Source organism: Callionymus lyra, chromosome 16, assembly GCF_982586985.1.
Source record: "Callionymus lyra chromosome 16, fCalLyr1.hap1.1, whole genome shotgun sequence".
Lineage (NCBI taxonomy): Eukaryota > Metazoa > Chordata > Actinopteri > Syngnathiformes > Callionymidae > Callionymus > Callionymus lyra.
In genome coordinates this window covers 10,756,638-10,775,602 of record NC_141833.1, presented here as the reverse complement: position 1 = coordinate 10,775,602, position 18,965 = coordinate 10,756,638, and the positions used below count along the sequence as shown (strand labels likewise).

Here is an 18,965-nt window from a genome sequence, read left to right as displayed (position 1 = left end):
CCATGGCTTGGTGTTGGCAAAGCATCGCACCTTGCGGGTCGGCGTGACGTTGTCCTCACAGAACTTTATGTAATCCGTGGAATGGTCATTGAAGGTGTCGATGTCATCACCATGAGAGAACACGCTCCAGTCTGTAGACTCAAAGCAGTCTCTCAGCCTCTCCTTGGCTTCATCATTCCACATCTTAACAGTTCTTTTCTGTGCAGGCTGTCTCCTCACCATGGGAGTGTATTCAGGTCGCAGACGTATCAGGTTGTGATCAGAGCGGCCGAGGGGGGGCAGGGCGGTGGAGGTGTAGGCACCTTTTACATTTGCATACAAAAGGTCCAGAGTCTTGTCCTCCCGGGTGTGGCACTTCACGTATTGTGTGAAGGTGGGAAGAATGGAGGAGAGTGAGGCATGGTTGAAATCCCCGTTTATGAGCAGGAGAGAGTTCGGGTGTTTGAGCTGCAGGTCCGACACTGAGGCGCTCAGCCTCTCGCTCGCTGCGGCTGCGTCCGCAGAGGGAGGAATGTAAACAGTGAACACAATCACATGTGAGAACTCCCTCGGGATGTAATACGGGCGGATGCCCACCGCAACAAACTCTATGTCCTTAGTGCACACTTGTTCTTTAATGGAGACATGCGCGGGATCGCTCCATCTCTCATTAATAAACACCGCCACTCCTCCTCCTCTCCTCTTTCCATCCATGTCCCGGTCCGCACAAACCATCTTGAACCCCTCCAGGGAAACAACAGAGTCTGGGATCTTCTCCGTCAGCCAGGTCTCCGTGAAACATAGAAGGCTGCTCTCCCGGAAATCTCTCTGATGCCGGGTCAGTGCAGCAAGCTCGTCCGTTTTATTCACGATCGAACGTACATTTCCCATGATGATCGATGGAATAAAGGGACGGAACCTACGTTTCTTCTCTTGTTTCATCCGACCTGCTCTGCATCCGCGTCTTTTTCTCTTGATTTCCACGGGAATCGTCCATTCCGCGCTGAGAGAGAGAGCGGTGTTGCGCAACCCCAACAGCTGATCCCTTGTGTAAACAATAGACCCGCTGAGCGTGTCTGCCGACGGAGTTCCCAAAAGTGACGAAAATAGCAGAAAACCGTATGCAAAAGTTGTAAAAGTGGTCTCGTTTTGTGCACAACGGCAACAAGATCCGACCACTCTAAAGAAAAAATTAAAAAGACGCCAAAAAAATGGAAAAAGTGTAATAAAAAGTAAGAAGAAAGAGGGAGCTGTTGTAACCAGCTGCTGCTCGTGCGGCGCCATCTTGGTGAGTCTGTTATTGGCCAGACTCTCTTCCATTTTCCTCCTGTACCTCTCCTTTCCCTCCCTGATCTTTCTTCTCAGCTCCTTCTGGACTGCCATTAGATCCTCTTTGTTTCCTGACCTAAAGACTCTCATCTTCTCCTTTAAGAGAGCCTTTATATCAGGATTAATCCAGGGTTTGTTGTTGGAGAAGCATCGTACAGTTTTGGTTGGTACAATGCTCTCCACACAGAAGTGGATGTAGTCCGTGACACATGTAGTTAGACTGTCATTATCCTCCTTGTGGGACTCACTGAAAATGCTCCAGTCCGTGGTCTCAAAGCAGACCTTCAGAGCTTCCTCAGCTTCATCAGACCACTTCTTGACCGAGCGAGTCACTGCTGGTTGCCTGCTCACAAGTGGCTTTTAAACAGGTAGGAGATGGACCAGACAGTGGTCAGCTCGTCCCAAAGGAGGAAGGGGGGATGATAAATAAGCGTCTTTAGTGTTCGCATAAAAAAGGTCGAGTGTGTTATTGTCCCTGGTGGCACAAGTGACGTACTGCTTGAATTTGGGCAGACAGGAAGAAAGAGATGCGTGATTAAAATCACCGGAGATGATAAAGAGGGCATGAGGGCTCTGAGTCTGTAACCCGTTCACCACTCCAGTGATGACGTCACATGCTGCCTCCGCGCTCGCCGACGGTGGGATGTACACAAGCACCGCGACAACATGTGAAAACTCCCGTGGCAAGTAGAAGGGTCTCAGACTCAGCGCCAAAAGTTAAATGTCAGGAGAGCAGTGTTGATCCTTTAGAGTGACGTGCCTGGGAAGGCACCACTTCTCATTAACGAACACCGCCAGTCCTCCGCCCTTTCTCTTCCCGCTCATCTCCGTCCGGTCCGCGCGCAATAAACAGAATCCATCCAGCGCAGCAATCGCGTCCGTGTGGTTCTGGTTCAGCCACGTCTCCGTAAGCATCAGCATGCTGCACCGTCGATATTGCGGGTCGAACCTGGTCGCCGCCGCGAGTTCGTCCATCTTGTTTGGAAGAGATCTCACGTTGCCCATGACGACGGACGGGAGCGCCGGTCGATAAGCTCTCCTCAGCTCCCGGCGTTTAACTCCGGCGCGGCATCCCTGTCTCCTCTTCATAATATCCCGGGGGATGATGGGTCGCTCCTCCGGCCGCACCGCAGAGAAACGCAGTGCCAGCAGCTGCATTTTTTACCGATTTTTGGACGCGTGTGCCACCTCAAATTGGTTCGAGGTCGGTAAGCTTAATCGGGGGTAGAATCACACTGTCGACATTAAACATTTCAAGTGTGCTTCATAGTTTTAGATTTACAGTAGCCAAATGACAACACCGACACGTCACGTCACGTTACCGTGGCAACGAAGAGTTGGGCGACACGTCAAATGTTACCCGGGCCGTCTGAATCCGACGTTGGGGAGTTCTCTGTATATTATTGGGTGACTCAGGACGGCTAAAACCAACGTTTTTGTCCCCCTCTATACCGTCACCCTGAACAACATTAATGCAACTTCCTTTTGTATATTAACATAGAGAACAACACTGACAAACTGTCGTTCTGCATATTTTTATTTTTATTATCTGACATAATTTCACATAATAAATCACATATTATATTGAACAACAAATACATTTTTCGAAATATGTTATTCTTCAATTCTGTTAAAGTGGAGTAGTATCCTGTACACATTCAAAAATTATGTTTTAATAAATTAATACAAATTCTGTCATGTTTTTTTTTGTTTTACATTTTATTGGATCTTTATACACATCAAATCAAAATAACATCACATCAAACACCATAAATGTATTGAAATGGTAATTAAAACAATCTTAGTCACTTAAATATCTACAAAGGTATAATCATATCAGTAGAAGAAATAAAACATCAAAATGTTTTTTTTTTTTGTTGCAGCCATAAGATCGACGGTGTTAATAGTATTTTTGCTTTTTTAAATGTGATACTCTATACAAGTGTAGAGTTTAATGTAATTATTTATTTTTTGAAAATAGTTGTTTAAGAACTCTAACTGAGCCTGTGTCTCTCTTGCTGGTGCTACATTAAATTACTGACCAGCAAAGTCACCCTTTGACAACACCAACCAACCTTCAACCAGCTCCACCACATACACTTAGACCTTGAATAATAGCAAGTAAGTAAGTAAGTACGTAATTCTTATTTGTATAGCGCTTTTCTAGACCAGGGTCACAAAGCGCTTAAACAATCAAAACAACATTCAATAAAGTATATATTTTAAAGGTCAAGATAAAACTGATAACACAACAGGAGTTCCAGAAAATCAAGGAAAAGCCTGAACAAATAGAAACATCTTAAGATGTTTCTTAAAGGAGTCAGTAGACTCCATCAAGCGCAAAGAGAGAGGAAGATTGTTCCAAAGCTTAGGAGCAACAGCCTGAAAAGATTTCTCTCCTCTGGTCCTGAACCGTGTGCGAGGAACCATAAGTAGATTCTGATCCACAGACTTCAGAGCCTGAGCTGGGGTGTAAGGCTGGATCAGATCAGTGATGTGAGGAGGAGCCTGACCATCAATAGCTCTGAAAGTAAGAACCAGAATTTTAAAGTTGATCCTAAAAGAAACTGGAAGCCAGTGGAGAGTTTTAAGGATCGGAGAAATGTGAGTTCTTCTACTTGAGCGGGTTAGAATTCTCGCTGCAGAGTTTTGTATTAACTGCAGGCGAGACAGCTCCTTCTTGTAAGACATGAAAACAAACTGTTACAATAGTCCAGACGAGAAGGAACAAACGCCTGGATTACAAGATCCAGATCATGTTCCGACAACATTTTACTAAGTTTAGAGATTTTTCTCAGTTGAAGGAAACAGTTTCTGATCAGTTTTCTGCAGTGTTGAATAAGAGACATGTCTTTATCAAACAACTCCCAGGTTTCTCAGGCTCAGTTTGACAGATTAATGTTATTAATCTAAATGTCACCCCACACACTACCAGGTTCACCCGTGCCTAAAACCGACAATGCATGGTCGAGGTCTGCTCAGGATCTTTACACATGAGTAGAAACGTTATCTCCATTTTCTTGGTTGTTAATCACTTGCTCCTTGCTGTTGGTGCAAACTTGATCCCTCAGCCAAGAGCCTACGTGGGCTAAAGCAATGTGGCCATTGTAAAAGTTCCAAAACAGGAGTCCACAGACAGAACAAACCGCCAGCAGCAACCCAATCTGCAGAGACAGGAGAGCGTAATCGTATTGTTGAGGTTGGGTCTCTTCTGTCTTTTCTTCAATGGTGACATTGTACTGGGCAACTGTGGTTTTGTATTCAGCATCTTTGGAGCTCATCACAGACAGACAGCGGTAGTGACCAGTGTCAGACTTTGAGACCTTCAGGATGAGCAGTCCATCTTGTTGCTCCAGACGATGAGGTGAAGAGATCAGTGGGGAGTTATCTTTCTCCCACCTCATCGTTGCCAGCTTTGATTCCAGAGAGCATAGAAGCTTTAAATTTCCAGGAGCAGTAAGAGATTTATTCTCAGTTTGAGGTTCTATGAAAGACACAGGTCAACATTTTAGCTGTTCTTATATTCACTATGTTGGAGGCGACTTTTGTCAGGGGTGTGATTCACTCACCAGTCTTTGGACACAGAGAAGCATTGCCTTCTTTCACACTCTGGAGCAGTTCTCTGAAGAAAAATATAATTATGTTTTAATATGTTTTTATCTCAAAATAACCATGATGTGTACTGTGATCCACCCTGAACACTGCACCTCATATTTTAGAACAGATACTCACCCCTGTGAATCAGAAAGAGCTGAACATTTGCCAACAGCGTGGTCCCAGCCACAGTAAGGGTCTCTGGCAAGAACACAGTCCATGCAAGACAAAGATCTTCCACAGGAGGATAGGGACACCTGTACTACTCCAGAGTCTGAGCCTGCGTAGATCTGACGCTGCACATCAGAAAAAAAGACTCATGTCAGGGATTCAATTCAACATGATGCTCAACACTTTGTCATAAAATTACCGTGACATTGGAGAACTTGAGAATCTTGATGGGCTCTGAGGTCTTAAAGACTTGAACTTCCTCTATGATGAAAATCTCACCACCATAGTTCACAGCTTTCAGGATGGTTCCTTTATCTTTCATGTCAGAAAACAAACAGTTGTTTTTATGTTTGACATTAATTAAATACTTATTACCATATTTGAACAGATTTTCATTATTTGTTTTATATTTGCACATTATTTTTTTCTAATCAAGAGACAATGACAAATACACACTTGTGCCGATGAACATCACATGATGTTTGTCTCCATCTGTGGTCTGAACCTGGTCAATGATGATGTTTCTGAATTCTCCTCCTCCTTTCAACATCAACGCTTTTCCTCCCAGTGGCTCAATGGCCTCCTTAATTATTATGGGAAGATCAACTCTACCTTCAACTATGAATATATGGGGTCTTCTACTATCATTGATTCCAGCCTTCCGTGCTGCATTATCTATGCACTGCAAGAAGATGAGCAGAAGCAGGATTTCATAAGATGTATGGAATATATTTCAAACAAATTTTAACATAGCAAACCTACTGAGCCAGGTCGAGGAACTGGTAATGGATCTTTGTTGGGCATCCATCCATCAGAATACCTTATCATGAATGTTCCTTCTGAAAACACTCTGCTGATGTCTGTCACACTGTAGACACACACTGCTGAGCAACTGCATAGAAAGAATGTGTAACGATGGATAAACTTTGAGAAGCAACAGTATTAAAACTTGGATGAAAGATACACACGTCTGTGATGTGAAGACAGCAAAGAACAAACATGACTTCCAGTCTTGTTGGGGGTCACACCAGCGGAATGTGTCCTGGATCATGGAAGTTCCTTTGCAACCTGGAACTGGACATTCTAGTCTGGCTTTAACAAATGATGTCCACTTGTTCAGAAGATCAAAACGACCTCCATGGTCTCCCTAAAAAACACCAACATTACTTTAATGTAAACACAAGGAAGAAACAACATAAAGATCTATTAATAAAGACATCCAATTTTTTTTGTTTTCACCTTGCAGACTCGAGCTACTCGGCTAACATGCATAGTTTTATAGTCATACTCCACAGCTTTCTCACTGAAGAACAAGTAGATCTTGTCATCATCTCCAGTGTCACTGTTTTCACTCTCAGGCATCATCTCCATTGAAACAAATGTCGGATCTGTCATGGATAGATGAATGTGATGAAGATCTGAAACACTGATGTTTGATCTCATTTACCAAAGAAGCTTGTCTGGGATGTTTTGATTGCAGATCCTTTTGAGAAAACCTCTCCAACAGCTGAGTACACATCGTCTCCTTTAAATAAAAAAAATGTTTTAGTGCAGAAAAAGATTCATCACATACTTTAACATTATAAATCTGACCGATCATGAGGGAGGCAGAGCTCTCAGAAGGATCAAGTGGACAAACTGATACTTCATTATTTCCCTCGAGAGTCAAGTTTCCATCCATGTATGACTGCAAACACATCAATAAAGGTAATCTAATATGAGTCCTCAAAAATGTTCACATAAAATGACTATTTGATAAATGATGATGAAAATGTTTTGTTGTTTTGCAAAAACATCTTTCATGAACACATCATTATATAAACATACAGTTCTCACCATGTAATCACTCTGTGGTTTTAAAGCATTGGTTCCACACACTAACATCCGGCCGTCCTGTTTTTTCAGCAGGGTTTTGATTTGGTTCCTGCATTCAGTCTGTTGGTTCATAAAATCACCCAAAGATTAAGTTCTGGATTACACATATGAAAACACACATCTTAACTTACAGCTGCATCAATTGCTTTATTTTCACACATCAAAGCCTGTTTTGGTGTCACGTCCCATTTCACCTGAAAGATTACATCACGTGAAATGTTAAAGAGCACAGAGGCAGAATGAACAAAGTATAGTAGTTTTCTTACTGAGTCATTTTTCTTTGTGATGTCATTGAGGTCGAGGGCGTACACCATTCCACTGGCACCCACCATCAGCAGGCCCAGGTCCTCCCTCAGCAGCATGGTGGAGTAGTCCAACACTCCCTTCTCTTGAAACGTGTTATTATTGTCACCTTGGTAGAAGATAAATGATGAATAAACTACTGGAATAATGTATCATTAATGAAGAATAAACTGGGTAGGTAGGTAGAACTTTATTGATCCTTCAACAAAGGTCTTCAACAGGTCTCCTTCGGGAAATTGTTTTTTTCCAATTAGCCACAGAAAATATAGCAATTTTTCATTAAAATAAATCAAAATAAAATAAGAACAGGAACAAAGAGAAATTAAGAGAAAGAACAAGTTCATACAATCTTAAGTCTAAAGATAAAGAACATAGATCAAAGAAAATAACAAAGACAAAGGATACAAGGACTAACATAGAATACAAAGACTAACATAGAAGAAACTACTGGACTAACGTATCATTAATGATGAATAAACTACTGGACTAATGTATCATTAATGATGAATAAACTACTGGACTAATGTATCATTAATGATGAATAAACTACTGGACTAATGTATCATTAATGATGAATAAACTACTGGACTAATGTATCATTAATGATGAATGAACTCATGGACTATTGTACCAAGAACAAAGTCTTAAGTGTTACTTACTGTAATAAGGCACAGATCTGCGAGGGACAGGGTCCAGTACTGAGGCCAGGGCCGACAGCAGGGGCAGAAAGTACAGCAGTAGATTCATTCTTGCTTCTCAGAATTGTCAGGTTTCTTTAAGGTTGTGTACCAGATAATGCCGGATGTAGCTATAGTTATAATCTAACTGTGTAGAAATGAAAGGCATTAAAGGCTGATTCTTTTAAGTATGACAAATAAAGTCTCACAATAGTGACTGTGTTATGTAGTGAAAATGACTTTGTTCCTATGTGATAATTTAACTTAGCAAGAAGCTAAGTGGAATTCATGAAGCAGAAATTATACTAAAGTTAGCAATGTTGACATATTAATATTTTTTAGGGCGACTTAAATATATATTAACACTTATAATCAACAAGTGTATAGCATGTATTATTAATATGTACTCTTCTATGAGGATCTTCGTTTTTTTAATAATTTGTTTTCTCTCTTTACCAATAGTATAAATTGGGGGCCTGAAAACCCACAACCGTGGAGCCAAAAAACATTTTAGTGAACCCTTCAACAAACACCTAATACACGTGATAACAGCAAAACATTTAAGTAAGATTTTTCTTCTCTGTATGAATGTAGATGTTTTTGTTAAGTGATCTGTTTTTCTGCTTGATCAATTTTGAAGTATTCACTTAGAATACAAACAGAAGAATTTCACGGCTATGGTTCAATATATGTATACATTCAATCACAACAACGATAACAACAATGTTGTTTTTTTAATTTTAATATATCTTGTTTCATAAAGTTTCTCAATTAGCAAAAATTGATGGTTTCCATCATCAGGTGAACTCTTAGTTGGCTTTGTTTTGAAGTAAATATGTACAGCCAGTGATGGACCTGCAACACCTTCTCTGCTGGCCTAAGAAAGAACCAAATGATAGACTTATTTTAACAAAAATTAAATATAAGATATATAAGTGCATACTTATTTTTCCCATGAATATTTACTTAATAAATAATTCCAAATGGTCGCCTTCTTTCATAAGTTTCCCCCTGGTCACACTACTTCCAAACATGAATATTTATATAACAGTATTTATCCAATCAGAGCTCAGCCATCATTTGTTGTTAGTTCGGGACTGAAATAAAACATAGTTGTCGATTAGACTCACGCATTACCTAATGAAGTTGTTGACGACGCCAGGGCCTTCCAGCAGGCATACGGTGAAGTCATAGTATTCCACTTCTTTGATTCGTTAATCAGAGAGTGTGCTAGCTAATACAGGGAACTTGTGTTGATTTACAACCCACAGTGAATGAAAGAGAAGAAATTAACTTGGTTGCAGATTTTTTGTCAAAGCCATTTTCAAAAAGGAACATATTTATTTGTGTCTATTCCTCTAGATCTAGAGTATATATAATTTTGTTTATGTAACTTATATACTGTAGTTGTTTAATCCATGACAGGTGGGATGCCTGGGTAGTGAATCTGAATTTGGTCATACTAGTCATAAAATCAATGTGTTTAGAAGTGCTTTAATGTACTCAATCTGGTGGGAATTTGGGTGATTACCGAGAAATCATGTAACTTCTGGTAAGAAGTGCCCTCCTTGCAAGATCTATAAAATGTCTTGAATCCTAGATATTGATGATGTTTCTATTGCATTGCTTAATAAAAGATTGATCTGTTACTTGAGACTGCTCATCTCTTCAATAAAGACACCTGCTCATCCCATGAAGCTTGTGGTCACAAACTCCTGCCACCACAATAGGAGCCAATAAGAACACTGAAACGCATGTCAACCGCCTGGGTTTATCCAACACGTCCTGACATCCGAGGCGTCATATCGTCCGACGCCATGCAATGCCCCCGGGCGTCACTAGGGTGACGGTATAGGGGGGACAAAAACGTCGGTTTTAGCCTACCTGAGTCACCCAGTAATATACAGAGCACTCCCCAACGTCAGATTCAAACGACCCGGGTAATATTTGATGCGTCGCCAAACTCTTTGTTGTCATGGTAACGTGACGTGACGTGTTGGTGTTGTTATTTGGCTACCGTAATTCTAAAACTATGAAGCGCACTTGAAATGATTAATGTCAACAGTGCGATACCTTCACTTGTTCTAACCGACCTTGAACCACTTTCAGGTGGTACACGGTGACCATAAATCGTTAAAAAGTGCTTCATTTGTATTTTTTTAAGGTTGGATTATTCACGCATCGCGGAAGTCAAGAGGCTCTCGTGGAGTAATACATGCCTAAAAGGTCCTGTAAAAGTTAATATATTGTATATTGTTAGGTGTTACAACTCCACAATGTTGACATTTTTTTATGAATGAGTAAAATAAAGTCTGGATGTGCTATTTCGCTTGATCCTCTTTATTATCCGGTGAGCTTTCGTATGAAAATAGAACCTTTCATTGAGATTGCGTTTATGGACGTATGTTTTCTTTTTATTTAGCTGCGATCATGAGCGATCTACGTAACATTTGTCAACAGTAATCGCGATCCTGCAGAGGTGACGTCACACACGCTAATAAACGGGAGTTTAGTAAAACACACATTGACAAAGTAATGATGTTCCTAAAAAATTATCCTTGTTTATTTAACTTGAAAAATGTGCATTTAATCTGGAATAGAATGAGATATTGTGCTTGTTTGTTTAAAAGCGCCATGGAAAAGAATTGTAGATGTGTACTTGTATAAAGACCGAGTTCAGTTTTGTAGTTTCAGCGTCAGCTAAAAAGTTTTCAAACTGCCACACTACATACGAAACTTCCTTCAAACCTCCGGATGTTGACGTCACACTTGTTGACAAAGAGCTATAGCATTTTGTGCTCGCGCTCCTGCAGAGCGGATATAATTATTGCTTTAAGTCAACTCTATAAAATAATGTTTTCATTGCGTGTAATGTAACTTTCTGTTGTGCGTTGTGCACGAGAGCTAGTTCGCTAAAACACTGAATAGCTTTTTAAATTATAATGCAACTCACAAACGTATTTTGTTTGATATTTTGAAAGGACGAAAATATATTTATATTCCAATAAAAAGTTTGCTATATTGGTAGGTCATGGTAGGCGATTTATTTTATTGATATTCAAGATATTGTTTTCATTCATCACTTCTGCATATTAATATAGATAACATATTTATCGTATTTAAATATATAAGTTTATTTTATTTTAACCCTTTTGGATGAGGGATTCGATCCGTTGTAGTTCTCTTTAAATGAAAGAATATATATAAAATAATAATGAAAAGTATTTTAAATTCCAGCATAAAAAGGTAAACCAGATTGGAAACACCATAAAACAATGGATGCAGGAAACATGGAGAGCTTATCTCTGAGTGCATGATCAAGTATACTTTCTTGTATTTATTTATTTATTATATTCAAAAGGGAGCACTAGTATGTTTTTGTTTAGTTTTTGCATGGAAGTTACCTCCAAGAACTGCCCAGAACTCCAGACCTGCTTGACATGAAACCTTTCTCTCTGTGGTTCCTGCCAAATGATTTCAAATGTGAAGTAAGCGAGTAAGTAATATTTGTAAGCATAGTGAACACAAAAACCTAGAGCACATCCCATCATTGAAATAATCTAAAATGCAATTCTATGTTCTTTTCTAGTTGGGATGAGATGTGCTGGACTAACCATCGGAGGTGGAAGGGGTCAATTCCTCTCTGGAATAGCATCGACCAACAAAAACAGCAGGTGAGATGATTATAAAACGGATAAAACTGGAGTCCGTTTCCTTCGCTCCAACACAACGTCACGTCCGGGTCTTAATACTTTCCTCTATGGAGAAAAAAGGTCAATGCAGAGTGTACCGGTCGTTTATTCGCCGCTTCAGGTCAAACAAAGATACAAACTTTTACGATCGATCGGCCACGCTCTTTGCCGGCAGCTCTACAGATCAATAGCTCCGGGAAAGACGGTCCAGTACTATAGAGCATCGCTATATTTAAGGGAAAGTTTCCTGTCCAGGGGGTCGTCTCTTCCGGGGCAGATGGTTCTTTCAAGTTCGTTCATGTCTCGTGTCACCTGGAGAGTAACTTCCTTGCTTCCCTGTTGCGTGGCCCTGTTACGTATAGAGTATAATCATTTTGAATCTAAGAGTTACATCATACACACTTTGGTCATTAAAATAGTCATGTTTGGTAATAATGATAAATACATTTGTGTGGCAGGACACACTGACATGCTGACGCTTATGGTCAAGGTTTTCTGGGTTCTGTTGTTGGTAAACTAACTGCTGGACTGGAGTCAGAGTGCTCTTGAGGTTCACCATGAACCCAGGTTAGCAATATGGCTCAACATCTTCTGTGTGTGAGCGTGACTTTCTACCTCTGACCTGGCAAGGATCAACCAGTCGCAAAATAGGTCAAGATCCTCACCCCATTCATATTTTATATTTTTTATGTATTATTTTTTTTATTGTTTATGAAAAATTGCTGGCTACTGGAAAAAAACAATTTTTAATTTTAAAGTTTTACCTTACCTTACCTTACCTTACCTTATTCTGCTCACTCTCCCTCAGTCTTTGTCGGTTCGTCACACTTGTTGTCCTGTGTTCGTCTAGTTCGTGTTTCACGTTTCAGACTTCGGATGTATATTTCCTGGACTACCTGTGACGATCCCTCTGCCTGCTGCTAATAAATCTGTCAAGGTTGACAATCAGACACTTTCTGCGCCTGGGTTTCCTTCCGCACCCTGACAGAACGAACTGACCAACAATGAACCCAGCAGAAAGTTCCTCCCCCGAGTCCAGTGTGACTTACCGTGAGCAGGTCACGAGTAATGCTTCTTCCCTCGCCAAGCTGAGGTACGGCATGGGGGCAATGGCCGCCTGGCACGTTTCCCAGCAGCAGACACTGGGCCATCAAGTGGCACAGATCCAAGCTCTGGGTGAACAGATGGAGGTGCTCTCCAACCAGTTCCTGCCCCCCCGGGCCTGCCCTCGCTGGAGGAGTTCACCACGGTCCTGGAGCGCATTTTTCAGCGTGGCCCTCTGGGTCGAGAGTCAGCTCGATCTCTCCTCCGCCTGCGCCAAGGGGCACAGCACGTGTCGGACTTCGCCATCCAGTTCCGCATCATGGCAGCGGAGAGCAACTGGCCCGACTCCACGCTCGCTGAGGTCTTCATCGAGGCCCTCACTCCCCGGATCCGAGTTCACCTCATCCCGCTGTCGCTGCCAGGGACCCTGGATGAGATGATCGAGCTGGTCACCCGCATCGAGATTCGTCAACGCGCACCCATTTCTGCCATCCAACAGTTCCACTCTGCCCATGCACCGCACCGCCGTCTGCCACGTGCAGTCTGAGGACATCGAGGACATCGTGCCAGGAGATGTCCAGTAAAGGAGAGGAGGGTCAGGACGGGTCCGGCACCACCATCTCCTCATCCCTCACGTCCCGCCATTTCTGTGACTCTGAGCCGGTACGGGCACCACTGGTCCGTACCCGCATTCATCGATTCAGGAGCGGACGGTAACTTCGTCTCAGTGGCGCCGGTGAGTCGACACGACATTCCTCTCCGGCGGCTGCCACGTCCCATCCCGGTACAAGCTCTCGACGGTCACGTCCTGAGCCGAGTGGAGCGCCGCACTCTACCGCTCTGCCTCTCTTTCGCTGATGGCCACGTCAAAGAGATCCAGCTCCTCGTCATGGCCTGCTCACCGCACCCCCTCATCTTGGGTCTCCCCTGGCTCCAGCAACACCAGCCACGGATCCAGTGGTCTCCTCTCTCGCCTCTCCTTCCAGTGCGCCTAACCTCGTCGCCGATATCTCCTGCGTCCTGCGTGAGTACCATGACCTGAGGGAGGTTTTTTCTAAGACTTGTGCCATAAGTCTACCTCCTCATCGGTTCTATGATTGCGCGATTGATCTATTACCCGGTGGTGAGCCACAACAAGGGCGCTTGTACTCCCTCTCTCTCCCTGAGACTGAGGCCATGAACACTTATATAAAGGAGTCATTGGCGACAGGCATCATTCGTCCCTCTTCTTCCCCGGCTGGCGTGGGTTTTTTCTTTGTAGGCAAGAAGGACAGGTCCCTCAGACCATGTATTGATTACCGCTCGCTTAATAACATCACTATTAAGAACCGCTATTCCCTCCTGCTTATGTCATCTGCGTTCGAGACTCTTAAAGGGGCCACTGTGTTCACCAAATTAGACTTGCGCAACGCCTATCATCTCGTTCGCATTCGCCAGGGCGACGAATGGAAAAGTCATGTCGTTCGGCTTAACCAATGCCCCTGTGGTTTTTCAAGCCTTGGTGAAAGACGTATTACGGGAGTTCCTTAAGCAGTTTGTTTTCGTTTATTTAGACGATATCCTGATTTTTTGGAAGGACGAACGGTCCCACCGCCAGCATGTACACTCAGTCCTTAGCCGTCTTCTCGCGCATCAACTGTTCGTCAAGGCAGAGAAGTGGGAGTTTCATGTCCAGACCGTCTCATTCCTCGGTTATATCATTAGCCCTCGTAGAATCTCTATGGATCCCGCCAAGGTACAGGCGGTCTCCGACTGGCCGGCCCCCATCCTCCGGCAACCTGATTCCCGTCTCCAGTTCCTGGTCGAGGTCGACGCTTCTAGCACAGGGCTGGGCGCAGTCCTGTCCCAGAGATGCTCTGCAGATGGCAAGATTCACCCCTGTGCCTTCTTTACCGCAAGCTCACTACCGCGGAACGGAACTATGATGTGGGGGATCGAGAGCTCCTCGCCATCAAGGGGGTTCCGCCACTGGCTGGAGGGGGCGGATAACCCGTTTGTGGTTTGGACCGACCACCACAACCTAGAATATCTGAGAACTGCATGCCGGCTGAACCCACGGCACACCCAGTGGTCATTATTCTTCGCCAGATTCAACTTCATGGTAACTTTGGTAGACCTGGGAGCAAGAACTGTAAAGCAGATGCCCTTTCGCGCATTTTTGACCCCACTGACTCTGACACAGCCCCGATCCTGAAGCCGGGGCTTGTCGTGGGGTCGCTGGTTTGGGAGGTCGAGGAGCGAGTCCGGAGAGCCAACCGCCGGACTCCTCCTCCGACTTCTGGTCCTTCTAACCGTCTCTTTGTGCCGGAAAACCTCCGCAAGCAGGTCCTCCACTGGTGCCATGCGTCCAAGTGGTCCTGTCACCCAGGACAACAACGGTCCCTAACTCTGGTGCGGCGGCGGTTCTGGTGGCCTGGGCTTGCGAGGGACGTCGCGAAGTCGGCCTGTCCGGTGTGTACAACCAGCAAGACCTCATCCGCTCCCTCGTCTGGGAAGCTGCTTCGGCTGCCAGTGGCTGATCGTCCATGGTCCCATATATCTATGGACTTCGTCACCGGACTGCCGGCCTCAGAGGGCATGACTGCGGTGCTGACTGTCGTCGACAGGTTCTCCAAGATGGCCCACTTTGTCCCGCTGCCCAAGCTACCGGACCACGAGACATGGCCGAGGCGGTCCTGGCCCATGTGTTCCGTCTCCACGGCCTGCCCCGGGACATTGTCTTGGACCGGGGGCCCCAGTTCACCTCCCGCTTTTGGACAGAGTGGGGCTCAGCACCAAAGACATCAGTCTCCACTTACCTTCACATAAGCTCGCTCCCCATTTCATGGGACCCTATGCCATCACCAAGGTGGTGAACCCTGTCGCGGTCCGCCTACGCCTTCCTAAGGAGATGCGCATTCACCCCACTTTCCACGTTTCGAAGGTTAAACCCACTAGAGTGTCCCCGCTGGTTCCGGCCTCTAAACCTCCTCCCCCTCCTAGGGTGGTTGAGGGTGAGAAGGTGTTCAAGGTACGGAAGATCCTCAACTCTCAGCGGGTTGGTCGGGGCTACCAGTACCTGGTGGATTGGCAGGGTTACGGGCCTGAGGAGCGTTCCTGGGAGCCCACTCGGAACATTCTCGACAGGAGTACAATGCTCAGACTAAAAAAACATTCCATCACCCAAGACCCAGAGCTAAGACTTTTCACGTGTATTTTTTTTGTCTCTGTATTGCCTCATTCTGTGTTTTGTTTTTTTGTTCTGGGTTTTTCTCTCTCCTGCCTGGTACATTTTCTCATTTTTCTGCCTGCCTGTGCCCTTGACCTGTTTTTCTGGATATCGTACCTGTCGGATATATATTTCCTGGACTACCTGTGACGATCCCTCTGCCTGCTGCTAATAAATCTGTCAAGTTTGACAATCAGACACTTTCTGCGCCTGGGTTTCCTTCAGCACCTTGACAATTATTCAATCCAAAAAAGAATTACTTCCATCAAAAAATATATTTTTCAATTTAAAATCGATTTTTTCAAACTGCTTTGTTTGACTTAAGTTTTGTGTAGGGCCATATTATGGGTAGGATGTTTCTGTTTTAATCTATGTGTCTTTCTGCCTTCATTGATCAATAACCAGCAGCAAACCACCTGCAACACACACAAAAACAAGATAGATTCATGAAACAACAGGCAAATATTAAGATAAATAAAAATATAATGAAGTCAATCTTATCTAATCTATAGTGTATTTTAGGCAATACAGTATCATATATGCTAATTTTTCATAGAAAGGCTTTCGGGTATTCCTTACATGGTCGTGTTTGACATGATAAAAATGATTTCTATACGTGTAATGTGTGAGGATATCTTACTGTAACACTGATGGATATTATTATGAATCATGATATAAATATCAGTCAGTTTCTGTTAATAAATATCAGAAATGGACAGAATCTTTACTTGCATCTACAATTGTATTCCATGGCACTTTTAAACAAACAAGCACAATATCCCATTTGATTCCTGTGGTGTGACGGGTCTACATTCCGTGCACGGCGGAGGGATACAGTAATGATGTGACCTAATAGAAATCAGATGTACGCATGTTTTGAACAGATTCTACGTCTGAGGTGTGTAAAAAATTAAGGTCAAATATAGATTTTTTCAAGTTAAATAAACAAGGAACATTTATTAGGAACTGGATCATTACTTTGTCAATGTGTGTTTTTCTAAACTCCTGTTTATTAGCGTGTGATGTCAGCTCTGCAGGATCGCGATTACTGTTGACAAACCTCACATAGATCGCTCATAATAGCAGCTAAATATAAAGAAAACATATGTCCATATACGCAATCTCAATGAAAGGGTCTATTTTCATACAAAAGCGCACCGGATTATAAAGAGTATCAAGCGAAATAGCACATCCAGACTTTATTTTACTCATTCATTAAACAATCTCAACATTGTAAGTAAGTAAGTAAGTAAGTAATTTTTATTTATATAGCGATTTTCCAGACCAGGAGTTGTAACACCTAAAAATATACAATATAGTCACTTTTACAGGACCGTTTAAGCATTTATAACTCCGCGGGAGCCTCTTGAACAATCCAAGCTTCAAAAAATACAAATCAATCAGAATCAGAATCAGAATCCTTTATTGTCCCGCGAGGGGAAATTCGTTTTAACAACAGCAAGAGTAATATACCAAAAAAATAAAAAATAAAATAAAATAAAACACCCAGAAATAAAATATTAAAAAGAAAAGAAAAAATCTAAATAGAATAGAAAATAAATCTGCACTATATTATATACACAATCATATTTACAAGAATAACAAGAAAGGTGCAGTTAAATAATTATCTTTGTGTGTTCTTATTGTGGAGTCTGATGGCAGCAGGGAGGAAGGACCTGCGGTACCTCTCCCTCACACACCGGGGATGGAGCATCCTATCACTGATGGAGCTCCTCAATGCCCTCAGTGTGTGCTGGAGAGGGTGAGACAAGTTCTTCCTCATGGAGGCCAACTTGCTCCGTATCCTCCTCCCAGTCACTTCCTCCACAGGATCCAGGGGGCGCCCTAAGACGTAACCGGCCTTCTTAATAAGGCTGTCCAGTTTAGCCCTATCCTTTGCTGTCATGCTGCTCCCCCAGCAGACCACACCGTTGAAGATGGCGGGGCCACTACTGAGTCATAGAATGACTTCAGGAGTGGCCCCTGGACACCAAACGACCTCAACCTCCGGAGCAGGTAGAGTCTACTCCGCCCTTTTTTATAAAGAGCAGCAGTGTTATCCACCCAGTCCAGGCGGTTGTTGAGGTGAACACCCAGGAACTTGTAAGACGTGACAATCTCAATGTCCTGTCCCTGGATGTTCAGTGGTGAGGGGGAGATGGAGGGACACCGCCGGAAATCCACAATCAGCTCCTTAGTTTTGCTGGAGTTGATCTGGAGGTGGTTTTCCAGGCACCAGTCAACAAAGTCCTGGACAAGTCCCCGGTACGACCCATCATCCCCGTCCTTAATGAGGCCGACGATGGCGGAGTTGTGCGAGAACTTTTGCAGGTGACTGGTGGGAGACAGGTGTTGGAAGTCTGCAGTGTACAGTGAAAAAAGCTCATGTTGAACAGAAGTCCAACAATTTCACATAGCTGGTCAGAGCAGATCTTGAGTACTTTGCCACCGATGCCGTCTGGTCCAGGGGCCTTTGTTGTCCTGGTTCTCCTGAGCTGATTTCTCACCTGGAGAGGTGTGAGGGACAGGCTGGGATGGGGGGGCATTGTCCCCTGTGGAGTCAGCGGGGGGGCTGAAACAATACAAGCTCGGGGGGGAGGAGAAGGTAAAAATAGAGGTGTGAATGGTGTAGAAGACGGGGGGGGGGGAGCCGACACCTCAAACCTTGAAAAATAACCGTTTAAGTTGTCAGCCCAATTCTGATCGCCCGCCGCTACCGCTTGAATAGAATAGAATAGAAAAGCTTTATTCATCCCCAGAGGGGAAACACACTTTTACAACAGCGCAGTTTAAAAAAATAAAGTGCAAGGAAAAAAATAAAAAATAAAAGAGATAATACAAAATAAAATAAAAACGATCTTAAAAATATACAAATTATTTACAAAATTAGAAATTTAACACTATTAACAAAATACAATAGAATAAAATAAAATAAAATAAAATAAAAATAAAAACAAAAAAATAAAATAAAACACACGAGAAGAAAAACACACTACGGATTAGCATCAGGATATTTAAAGTAGAGAGTTAAATATCCTGACACCAGTTGGGATGAAGGACCTTCTATAACGCTCCGTCCTACACTGGGGGTGC

General features: G+C 43.2%; 1 protein-coding gene across 1 annotated transcript; it reads right to left on the bottom strand.

Moving 5' to 3' along the window:
• Positions 1–4,163: 4,163 nt before the first annotated feature.
• On the bottom strand, positions 4,164–7,327 carry LOC148063628 (semaphorin-4E-like). Its single transcript, XM_087810322.1, has 13 exons — positions 7,215–7,327; positions 7,080–7,142; positions 6,910–7,008; positions 6,667–6,760; positions 6,521–6,598; positions 6,313–6,461; positions 6,042–6,220; positions 5,836–5,965; positions 5,530–5,755; positions 5,273–5,388; positions 5,041–5,198; positions 4,878–4,930; positions 4,164–4,792 (listed from the first exon to the last, which is right to left on the bottom strand). The coding sequence occupies exons 1-13, from the start codon at positions 7,308–7,310 to the stop codon at positions 4,296–4,298; spliced, it is 1,938 nt and encodes a 645-aa protein (XP_087666448.1). The 5' UTR covers positions 7,311–7,327; the 3' UTR covers positions 4,164–4,295.
• Positions 7,328–18,965: the final 11,638 nt, after the last annotated feature.